Source organism: Oncorhynchus clarkii, chromosome 28, assembly GCF_045791955.1.
Source record: "Oncorhynchus clarkii lewisi isolate Uvic-CL-2024 chromosome 28, UVic_Ocla_1.0, whole genome shotgun sequence".
In the NCBI taxonomy this organism is placed as follows: Eukaryota; Metazoa; Chordata; class Actinopteri; order Salmoniformes; family Salmonidae; genus Oncorhynchus; species Oncorhynchus clarkii.
Genome location: NC_092174.1, coordinates 8,662,874 through 8,675,002, shown reverse-complemented (window position 1 = coordinate 8,675,002; position 12,129 = coordinate 8,662,874). Strand labels below are relative to the sequence as shown.

At 42.8% G+C, this 12,129-nt stretch overlaps 1 protein-coding gene across 1 annotated transcript in view; it reads left to right on the top strand.

Moving 5' to 3' along the window:
- LOC139386916 (carboxyl-terminal PDZ ligand of neuronal nitric oxide synthase protein-like) overlaps positions 1–11,530 on the top strand; it is a 37,879-nt gene extending 26,349 nt beyond the window's left edge. The window contains exons 9-10 of the mRNA XM_071132799.1: positions 2,466–2,634; positions 7,935–11,530. Of these exons, the coding sequence (XP_070988900.1) occupies positions 2,466–2,634; positions 7,935–8,452 (687 nt within the window). The 3' untranslated portion in view covers positions 8,453–11,530. The remainder of the gene's footprint in view (positions 1–2,465; positions 2,635–7,934) is intronic.
- Positions 11,531–12,129: the final 599 nt, after the last annotated feature.

Genomic DNA, 12,129 nt, shown 5'->3' with positions numbered 1-12,129 from the left:
GCGACGATGGTGCCAAAACATGACGAAATAAATTAAAGTGTGTAAAAAATGGATAGAAAGGATATTTTATGCTGAAACCCTCATATTAAACACCAATGGTATTGACTAATTGCCTGTTATATATTTAGGGTGATGTTTTACAGCCTTGTCATAAAAATGTGTATTTTAAAATCATCTTAGCTGTTTGATTATTTTATATATTTTACAACACGATATGGCCACACAGAGGGCCAGAGATAATTAGACACCTGTGATAATCTGAAGTACCCAAAAAGATCACTAGATGTTATATGATTAAAAAATATAAATATATAAAAAATGTAAGTTAGGAAAATTCTGATAATTTACTGCTAAACTTTGAATGTTTATATCCAGAAATATAACCTCCCTTTGCAACCCTAGGCTCAGCTATTGTCCTACACGCAAACCTTTGGTTTAATTTGTTTTGGTTGCAACCCTGAGGTATCCCTATAATGATTGACAGTTCAACAAGGCAATTGTGGCTGTAAAGGGGGGACAAGACAGTGCTTTTCATCAAAGGTAGCGCTCATCTCTGCTGGAGTAATAAGACGTTCCTTATGGCTAATGAGCAAGCCAGCTCAACGGTGTCACTCTGTGCTCTCTTTTCTGTTTCTTGTTCTCTCTTCTCTTTCCTATAATCACATGGCTTGGTCTAATGAGGTTTGGGCTTACTTTTGATTATAATGAGGGATTCTATCTAATGCTGATTGAACAGCGTCAGAATTGTGGAAGTGAAGAAACATTTGCTTTGATCTTGATCAGTGGGTGTGTGTACCATGAATTTTAATTAGATCTTGTGTGATGTGTGTGTTCGCATTTGTTCGTGCCCCTGGTGTGTGAGCCTGCACACAAACATACCTACATACACCACCGGTCAAATGTTTTAGAACACCTACTCATTCAAGGGTTTTTCTTAATTTTTTACTAATTTCTACATTGTAGAATAATAGTGAAGATATCAAAACTATGAAATAACACATGGAATCATGTAGTAACCAAAAAAGTGTTAAACAAATCAAAATATATTTTATAAATAGCCATCCTTTCAAACCCTTTGCCTTGATGACAGCTTTGCACACTCTTGGCATTCTCTCAACCAGTTTCATGAGGTAGTCACCTGGAATGCATTTGAATTAACAAGTGTGCCTTAAGTTAATTTGTGGAATTTCTTTCCTTCTTAATGCGTTTGAGCCAAACAATTGTGTTGTGACAAGGTAGGGGGATATACAGAAGATAATCCTATCTGGTAAAAGACCAAGTCCATATTATGGCAAGAACAGCTCAAATAAGCAAAGAGAAACGACAGCCCATCATTACTTTAAGACATGAAGGTCAGTCAATACTGAACATTTCAAGAACTTTGAAAGTTTCTTCAAGTGCAGTTGCAAAAACCATCAAGCGCTATGATGAAACTGGCTCTCATGAGGACCGCCACAGGAATGGAAGACCCAGAGTTACCTCTGCTGCAAAGGACAAGTCCATTAGTTACCAGCTCAGACATTGCAGCCCAAATAAATGCTTCAGAGTTGAAGTAACAGACACATCTCAACATCAACTGTTCAGAGTGTGAATAAGGCATTCATGGTCGAATTGCTGCAAAGAAACCACTACTAAAGGACACCAATAAGAAGAGACTTGCTTAGGAGTCAGAAACACGAGCAATTGACAAATTGGAGAGTCCAAATTGGAGATTTATGGTTCCAACCACCGTGTCTTTGTGAGACGCAGTGTGTGTGAACGCAATATCTCTGCATGAGTCTTTCCCACCGTAAAGCATGGAGGAGGAGGTGTTATGGTGTCTGGGTGCTTTGCTGGTGACACTGTCTGTGATTTATTTTTACGCCACTTATTACACTTAACCAGCATGTCTACCACAGCATTCTGCAGTGATACGCCATCCCATCTGGTTTGGGCTTAGTGGGACTAGTATTTGTTTTTCAACAAGACAATGACCCAACACACCTCCAGGCTGTGTAAGGGCTATTTGACCAAGGAGAGTGATGAAGTGCTGCATCAGATGACCTGGCCTCCACAATCCCCCGACCTCAACCAAATTGAGATGGTTTGGGATGAGTCGGACCGCAGAGTGAAGGAAATGCAGCCAAGTGCTCAGCATATGTCGGAACTCCTTCAAGACTGTTGGAAAAGCATTCCAGGTGAAGCTGGTTGAGAGATTGCCAAGAGTGTGTAAAGCTGTCATCAAGGTAAAGGGTGGCTATTTGAAGAATCTCAAACACGAAATGTATTTTGATTTAACACATTTTTTGTTACTACATGATTCCATGTGTTATTTCATAGGTTTTATGTCTTCACGGTTATTCTACAATGTAGAAAATAGTAAAAATAAAGAGAAACCCTTGAATGAGTAGGTGTTCTAAAACTTTTGACCGGTAGTGTATATGTGTGTGTGCACTCTAACCTCTCTTCTACGTATGCCTACCTAGGTGTGCTTGCTACAGGACCAGCTGTCAGTGGAGGTGTGTGCCAGGACAGACGCCCAGGCCCGGGTTCAGAGACTCCTACTGCAGAACACTGATCTACTGCAGCACATCTCTCTACTGGTCAATCAGATCCAGGAGCTGGAGCTCAAATCTGTTGCAGGACTCAGCTCCAGTGAGTGGTGGTTCTTCTTCCCATTTGTATTATTTATTAAGGATCCCCATTAGTTCCTGCCTTAATGTTGCCGGACACTATTCCTGGGGTCCAGCATCATTAAGACAGTTATGTACAATCAAAAATATTACATGACATTACATCTCATAAAACTTTTCACAATACATTGTGTGTGCCCTCAGGCCTCTACTCTACTACCACATATCTACAATACAAAATCCATGTGTACTTATATGTAGAGTGTGTGTTATAATGTGTGTGTCTCTTCAGTCTCCGCTTTTCCATGAAGTGTGTTTTTATCTGTTTTTTTAAATCTGATTCTACTGCTTACATGGCTCTATGTAGTAACGTGCGCCTCCCATAATCTGTTCTGGACTTTGAGATTGTGATTGTGGTATGTCTTGTGGGTTATGCATGGGTGTCCAAGCTGTTTGCTAGTAGTTTAACCAGACAACGTTACTCCAGGGTTACTCAAAGCAATTTAGTCACCTCAACATGCTAATTTTTCACATTATTCATTACTAGATTTAGTTGAGGTTTAGGGTTTAGTAAATGATTTGTCCCAAATACAATGGTTTTAGTTTTTGAAATATTTAGGACTAACTTATTTCTTGCAACCCATTCTGAAACTCACTGCAGCTCTTTATTATGTAAGGTAAGGGTACTAGAGAGCTGCCCTGGGGAATTCCTGATTCTACCTGGATTATGTTGGAGAGGCTTCCATTATATAACACCCTTGGTGTTCTGTTAGACAGACACAATATAGCAGGAGGTGTAAAGCCATAACACATACGTTTTTCCAGCAACAGACGATGATCGATAATGTCAAAAGCCGCACTGAGGTCTAACCAAACAGCTCCCACAATCGTTTTATCATTATTTTCTCTCAGCCAATCATCAGTCTATTGTGTAAGTGTCTTCCGTACATGTTGAATCTCCTTCCCTGTAAGCGTGCTGAAAGTCTGTCAATTTGTGTACTGTAAAAAAGCATTATCTGGACAAGCACTATTTTTTTTCCAAAAGTTTACTAAGGAAGAGAGAAGGCTAATTGGTTGGCTATTTGAGCCAGTAAAGGGGGCTTTACTGTTCTTTGGTAGCGGAATTACTTTTCCTTCCCACCAGGCCTGAGGGTACACTTTCAAATAGGAGTGGCATCTCTTACTTTTTCTTCATCCCTTCGCACTTTGATTGTCTGCCTTTCTTTATTCCTCCTTCTCTCTTCATCCCTTGTTCTCTTCATCTCTCTCCCTCCTCTTCCATTTATATTTCTCTCCCTCTCTGTTCATCCATCTCTCTCTCTTTCTTCATCCGTCTCATCATCCCTCCCTCTCATCTCTTCATCCCTGTTTCTCCACTCACCCTCTTCATCCTTGTTTCTCTTCTCCTCTCTCACCCTCTCTTCATGCCTCCCTTCTCTTTCTTTGGTTCTCTTGCTCTTCCTTTCACACAGGTGATTCTGTACTGTTATTTCAACTCAGCAAAAGAGAAACGTCCCTTTTTCAGGACCCTGTCTTTCAAATATTATTTGTAAAGATTCAAATAACTCCACAGATCTTCATTGTAAAGGGTTTAAACACGGTTTCCCATGCTTGTTCAATGAACCATAAACAATTAATGATCATGCACCTGTGGAACGGTCATTAACTTCTTGGTGACAGGGGGCAGTATTTTCACGTCCGGATGAAATGCATGCCCAAATTCAACTGCCTGCTACCCATCCCCAGAAGATAAGATATGCATATTATTAGTAGATGTGGATTGAAAACACTCTGAAGTTTCTAAGTCTGTTCGAATCATGTCTGTGAGTATAACAGAACTTATGTAGCAGGCGAAACCCAGAGGAAAAACCATTCAGATATTTTTTAATTTTTTTTAGAGGTCACTCTTTTTCAATGAGATTTCATTGGGAATTCAGATTTCTAAGGGACCTTCTTGCAGTTCCTACCACTTCCACTGGATGTCACCAGTCTTTTAGAAATTGGTTGAGGTTTTTCCTTTGTGTAATGAAGAAGTAGCCGTGTTCAAAATGAGGGTCACTTCAAGTGTACTGTTTGTTAGAGGCGCGTGACCAGAAAGGTAGCGTCAGTTTGTTTTCTTCCTGTATTGAACATAGATCATCCCATCTTCAATTTTATCGATTATTTACTTTAATAAATACCTAAAGTTGTATTACAAAAGTAGTTTGAAATGTTTTGGCAAAGTTTATAGGTACATTTCGCCAAATAAATATACATTTTGGATATACACTGCTCAAAAAATTAAAGGGAACACTAAAATAACACATCCTAGATCTGAATGAATGAAATATTCTTATTAAATACTTTTTTCTTTACATAGTTGAATGTGCTGATAACAAAATCACACATTTGATTTCCATTGATAATTTCTATCAACCCATGTGGGTCTGGATTTGGAGTTACACTCAAAATTAAAGTGGAAAATCACACTACAGGCTGATCCAACTTTGATATAATGTCCTTAAAACTAGTCAAAATGAGGCTCAGTAGTGTGTGTGGCCTCCACGTGCCTGTATGACCTCCCTACAACGCCTGGGCATGCTCCTGATGAGGTGGCGGATGGTCTCCTGAGGGATCTCCTCCCAGACCTGGACTAAAGCATCCTCCGACTCCTGGACAGTCTGTGGTGCAACGTGGCGTTGGTGGATGGAGCGAGACATGATGTCCCAGATGTGCTCAATTCGATTCAGGTCTGGGGAACGGGCGGGCCAGTCCATAGCATCAATGCCTTCCTCTTGCAGGAACTGCTGACACACTCCAGCCACATGAGGTCTAGCATTGTCTTGCATTAGGAGGAACCCAGGGCCAACCGCACCAGCATATGGTCTCACAAGGGGTCTGAGGATCTCATCTCGGTACCTAATGGCAGTCAGGCTACCTCTGGCGAGCACATGGAGGGCTGTGCGGCCCCCCAAAGAAATGCCACCCCACACCATGACTGACCCACCGCCAAACCAGTCATGCTGGAGGATGTTTCAGGCAGCAGAACGTTCTCCACGGCGTCTCCAGACTGTCACGTCTGTCACATGTGCTCAGTGTGAACCTGCTTTCATCTGTGAAGAGCACAGGGCGCCAGTAGTGAATTTGCCAATCTTGGTGTTCTCTGGCAAATGCCAAACATGCTGCACGGTGTTGGGCTGTAAGCACAACCCCCACCTGCTGGAGGTCATTTTGCAGGGCTCTGGCAGTGCTCCTCCTGCTCCTCCTTGCACAAAGGCGGAGGTAGCGGTCTTGCTGCTGGGTTGTTGCCCTCCTACGGCCTCCTCCACGTCTCCTGATGTACTGGCCTGTCTCCTGGTTGCGCCTCCATGCTCTGGACACTACGCTGACAGACACAGCAAACCACCTTGCCACAGCTCGCATTGATGTTCCATCCTGGATGAGCTGCACTACCTGAGCCACTTGTGTGGGTTGTAGACTGCGTCTCATGCTACCACTAGAGTGAAAGCACCGCCAGCATTCAAAAGTGACCAAAACATCAGCCAGGAAGCATAAGAACTGAGAAGTGGTCTGTGGTCACCACCTGCAGAACCACTCCTTTTTTGAGGGTGTCTTGCTATTTGCCTAGAATTTCCACCTGTTGTCTATTCCATTTGCACAACAGCATGTGACATTTATTGTCAATCAGTGTTGCTTCCTAAGTGGACAGTTTGATTTCACAGAAGTGTGATTGACTTGGAGTTACATTGTGTTGTTTAAGTGTTCCCTTTATTTTTTTGAGCAGTGTATATCGACTTAATACATTTAACAATTGGACCATTTTTTTATGCTTATGGGACATATTGTAGTGCCAATAAAAGAAGCTCGTCGAAGGTAAGGCATGATTTATATTCATATTTCTGCGTTTTGTGTCGTGCCTGTTGGGTTGAAATATGTTTTCTCTCTTTTGTTTACGGAGGTGCTATCCTCAGATAACAGCATCGTTTGTTTCCGCCGGAAAGCATTTTTGAAATCTGACATGTTGGCTGGATTCACAACACGTGTAGCTTTAATTTGGTATCTTACATGTGTGATTTCATGAAAGTTAGATTTTTACAGTAATTTATTTGAATTTGGCGCTCTGCATTTTCTCTGGCTTTTGGCCAGGTGGAATGCTAGCGTCCCACATAACCTCTCTGGGATAAGACACTAACAGCTTACAGACGGTAGGCAAATAAGGTCACAGTTATGAAAACTTAGGACACTAAAGAGGCCTTTCTACTGACTCTGAAAACACCAAAAGAAAGATGCACAGGGTCCCTTCTCATCTGCGTGAACGTGCCTTACGAATGCTGCAAGGAGGCATGAGGACTGCAGATGTGGCCAGGGAAATAAATTGCAATGTCTGTACTGTGAGATGCCTAAGACAGCGCTACAGGGAGACAGGACGGAGAGCAGATCGTCCTCGCAGTGGTAAACCACGTGTAACAACACACCTACAGGATGGTGTGATGTTCGGTACAGGATGGCAGGTCCTCACCAGACATCACCGGAATCAAAGTCGCCTATGGGCACAAACCCACCGTCGCTGGACCAGACAGGACTGGCAAAAAGTGCTCTTCACTGACGAGTCGCGGTTTTGTCTCACCAGGGGTGATGGTCGGATTCGCGTTTATCGTCGAAGGAATGAGCGTTACACCGAGGTCTGTACTCTGGAGCGGGATCGATTTGGAGGTGGAGGGTCCGTCATGGTCTGGGGTGGTGTGTCACAGCATGATCGGACTGAGCTTGTTGTCATTACAGGCAATCCCATTGAGCACGTCTGGGACCTGTTGGATCGGAGGGTGAGGGCTAGGGCCATTCCCCCCAGAAATACTGGGAACTTGCGGGTGCCTTGGTGAAGGAGTGGGGTAATATCTCACAGCAAGAACCAGCCAAATCTGGTGCAGTCCATGAGGAGCTGCACTGCAGTACTTAATGCAGCTGGTGTCCACACCAGATACGGTCTGTTACTTTTGATTTTGACCTCCCCTTTGTTCAGGGACACATTATTCCATTTCCGTTAGTCACATGTCTGTGGAACTTGTTCATTTTATGTCTGTTGTTGAATCTTATGTTCATACATATATTTCCATGTTAAGATTGCTGAAAATAAACACAGTTGACAGTGAAGATGAGTGAAGAGTTTTTAAAATAATTATCCACATTGACATCACAGCTCGTAAGCAACACTGTCATCTTGCCCTTTTTAATCTATCATCATCTCCTCTCTCAGTCCTGTCCTCAACTCACTTCCTCTCGCTATATTCCCTCCACTCATCATCTTTCCTCCATTCCAACAAATTCTCTCTCTTCTCTCCACAGTGGGCTCCCAAGACAGTCTGCTGGAGATCACCTTCCGTGCCAAGCCCCCCTCCTTGCTACAAGACATCACCACCACCCACACCTCCATGGGCCCCCTGCAGGGTCAGCCCCAGATAACCAATGGCCCCTGGGCCTCCATCCTACCAGGGGCCTCTCCTCCAGGGACCAGGGCCCCGGACAGCCACTCTCTGGGCCCGGGCGGAGTGAGGCTGGAGTGCTTCCGCTTCCCCCGCAGTGGGGGAGGGGACAACCACGAGAGCCAGAACCAGGAGGCTGAGAGTCCATGCTCGGGCTGCCCAGGCGGGGAGTCCCCTCTGGTGGTTCTTGGAGCCCTGGAGCTCCTCCGTTTCCGGGAGTCGGGGATAGGTTCGGAGTACGAGTCCAACGCAGATGAGAGCAGTGACAGGGACAGCTGGGGGCGGGGTGAGGGGGCGCGGCCTGAGGGCGCGGCACTTCTGTTCAACGTAATGAATGCGGAGAGCCCCGCGGACTGTCTGGGTGATGAGGTGGCCGTGTAGCCCTCCGCGGCTTCGACTTCACCCAAGAACGAAATCATATCACACAGTCTACAGTTCTATGGTGTTAACTGTTCACCACCCTCCAAACTCTGCTCTGCAGTCCTTTTGTTTGATATTTGTTTGTTTGTTTTGCATTTTTTGTATTTGTTGGATATTTTGTTTTTGTTTATATTTGGTCACGTTTGTCTGATGTTTGTTTATCTGTTGCAGTTAATTACATGTGTTTCTTGAATGTGTTTACATTTTTTCATACATTTTGTCTCAGCACTTGACTTGCTGCTGCTCTTCCTGCTCTCCTGGGCTTACTGCAGTGTAGCTGTAGTTTGTGTCACAGCTGTCTAAATATGTGGTTCTGGTCTGTGTTATTGAAGCGTTGTGTAATAGTGAAACACACCCAACATGGCCAGTCGTTGGCGCAGTTTTTTTTATTTTTACAAAAAGACTTTGAATGAGTTGAAAATGAGTAAACGTCTAATGTAAAGACTGTGAACTTCAAAAGCCCGCTGTACTAGTGCTGTATTACATGACTGGATCTCATTTGTGACTGACAATTGATTCAAGACCGTTTACATTCAAGTTTTCCTCCACCGTGATGCTCCATGCAATAAGTCCTCTTTCCCAAGACTTTGGTACGATTCACTTTTGAGCCAACTCACCAAAAAGGTGTTGTTTGTTTGTTTGGTGCAATTGAAGAAAGAAAGAAAATGAGTTGTCTTTTGTTAAATGACAACACACACTTCATTGAATAATCCCTACTCTTGACCAATGACTGATGAAGGGACGTAGACTTCGGCTCCGAACATCAGCTTGCCTCAATTTCTTTTGTGTTCACAAACAGCCGAACAAACCCTTGCCGAAGACCAAAACGAACAAAAACTTCACAAAATGGCGTCATAATATATGCATGAACTGTTCCGGAAGCGGACGTCTTAAGTGTACAATATATCTCACCACAGTTATTTACCCTCTCTCCCAATACAAGGCATGCTAGGGTTTAGATGGAACCAATAATATCTCACTAGTATCTAATATCAAATTTAAATCAAATCAAATTTTTCCCTCTCCCAAGATGAAGGCGGTTAGGATTCAGTTTGGAGCCAACAATATATCACTACTCTTTAGACATTTACTGACTTTATCATCCCCCTAAGGACAATGTGTTTGCAACACAGAGGTGTGTGTGTAACAAAATCAGCAGCAGCATATTTAGCAGGTTCTGCTTTCCCTGCAGCTTGGCTGTCCCTGCTCCCCCATGTCTCCGTACTGCACCAATGCTGCATTGTCATGTTCTAATGGCCCAGCTGTCAAACAGGCAGGACTTTTTGAGTCGGCTCCAAGCCACTGACTCATCGTATTGGGACCACGTCTTTGAGCGCTCTCCAAATCGATACATCGCTCTCTTTTTTTAATGTTTTACTCTCGCTCTCACTCTCCCTCACACACACACTATTTTTCCCTGTCACCCTCCATTTTTGTGTTTGACTATTTCTCTACTCTACTCTCTCTTGTCGTGTCTTTGGCTATGCCGGATTAAGTGATATGACATGCTATTCTATAAAATAATTTCTCCTTAATTAACATTACCTGATTGAGCTAATCATGTAAATGTAATTAACTAGAGTCGGGGCACCACAAAATAATATTGATAGAGCTGTTATCTTACGAATAAACTCTTAAAGACCTAGTAATATTTTACATCAATAGCAGTCAATATTAATCGTCATCTTAATTCAGTCTCATCTGAAAGTTGTAAATTCTGCACGAACCCTGGCTAACAAGTTGAATCCGCAATACAAAATTGGGTTTAATTATTTATTTACTAAATACCTAACTAATCACACAGAATTACACATACACATAATTAAATCATAGCTTGATTACAAATTACGTCATAAAGGAAAACGTCCCTAGCGGGCAGAAAGAGATATGACAGCTGGTTACACAAAAGAAAAGGGCTGGGTTTGAGTGAAAGAGCGGGAAGAATATAGAGGAACAAAGGGCGAAGCTGTGCTATCGTAAATACTGAATCTTATGCATTCTAAATTACCGCCCATTTGGAAAAGGAAAATGCAATAAATATTTACTCTGAGCTGCGCTTCGGTAGGTTGGTGGTAGATGGAAGGCCGTGTTGCCCAACCGAGTCCTTTGTCCTTTGAAGAATGTCTCTGCTGGTAAATTGGATACGTTGTAGTAATGTCGTTGTGTGGTAGACGGGATACTCTGTCTGTTCCTTCCTAACCTGCATTTGCAACTGCTGTTGCTAACTCAACGGCTAGGAGGTATCACTTCTGTAGTGAATAAGAGTTCAAAGTACATACCATTCGCAACCAAAGCTCCCGCTGATGTTGGCTTCGTTCTGTAGTTATCTGAACCATTCTGACATCGGACCGTCGTCCTCACATCCTCGGAACAGGAGGTTACATTGTCGTCAAGGCTTTATATAGGAAGGGAGAGGAGGGCGTGTTTGAAAAGTTTTATAGCCCATGTCCCTTCACAGGGGCGGGCCACTGATTGAGCATAGCCCTAACCGTATGAAAACCCAAATCTCACATTTTAGAAGCTAAAATCACATTTCATCCCATCACAAATAATTTCATATTCAAACATTTAAATTGAACAACAATTCCATGTGAATCTGATAACTCTGATGTGTAGACTTTCCACTGTAGAGTTTGTCATCTTATCATTGTCTCAGATGACAACCGAACTGACATCATATTCATTAAGTACCACCGCATATGTTCAATTGGTTGGAATACCAGAATATAGTTAATTTCCCACCACCTTCTGATGTTCCCAGAATCTCTATGTTAACCAAGGTGTTTGCAAATGTAACATCAGTAGGGTAGAGAGAGGAAAAAGGGGGGGAAGAGGTATTTATGACTGTCATAAACCTATCCCCAGGCCAACTTCATGACACTCTCAATAGTTTATTTTCAGGGTCATGTCTTTTCTGATATGAAAGTGTACAAAAAGTGGAAAGGGAAGATACATCCAGTTGGACAACTGACTAAGTGCATTCAGTTAGGTGTGATGTCACTAATGCTCTCCTCACTGAATTAAACACCCATTCTCAAATGCCATGTTCGATGTATCTCCTCTTTTAGCTCATCTGAATGAATTAAAAATAGCTCACTGTCTTAGAAGGTGTCCCAAATGGCACCCTATTCCCTATGTAGGGCACTGCGTTTGAACAAAACCTGATCAAAATAAGTGCACTACATAGTGAATAGGGTGCCATTTGGGACATATCCTTAGTTCGCCTTATCCAGACCCGGGTTCAAATACTATTTGAAATCTTTCAAATATTTTAAGCATCCGCTTTAAGATGGGCACTTTTGGGACTGTTCTATTACATCCATTGCAAAAGGCAAGCTCAATCAAGCACAGCTGAAGTATTTGAAATGATTTCAAATAGTATTTGAACCCATGTCTGCTCTTCTCATATTCAGCACCGATTCTCCTCTGGATACGACTTTCCGTTCTCCAACTAACGTTGACCTTTTCAACTATCTGTCTCTGTGGGTATTTATAGCTATTTTCTGTCTGTGGACTGTGTTGAGATCATTTTTAAAGGTGCCGGCCTAACTGGGAGAGTGAGAAGACAACAGCGCTGGTCTTCGGATTGGGTCAGTACCCTTGGGAGCATTCGTTAAGCTCAACGTGACAAGACTACT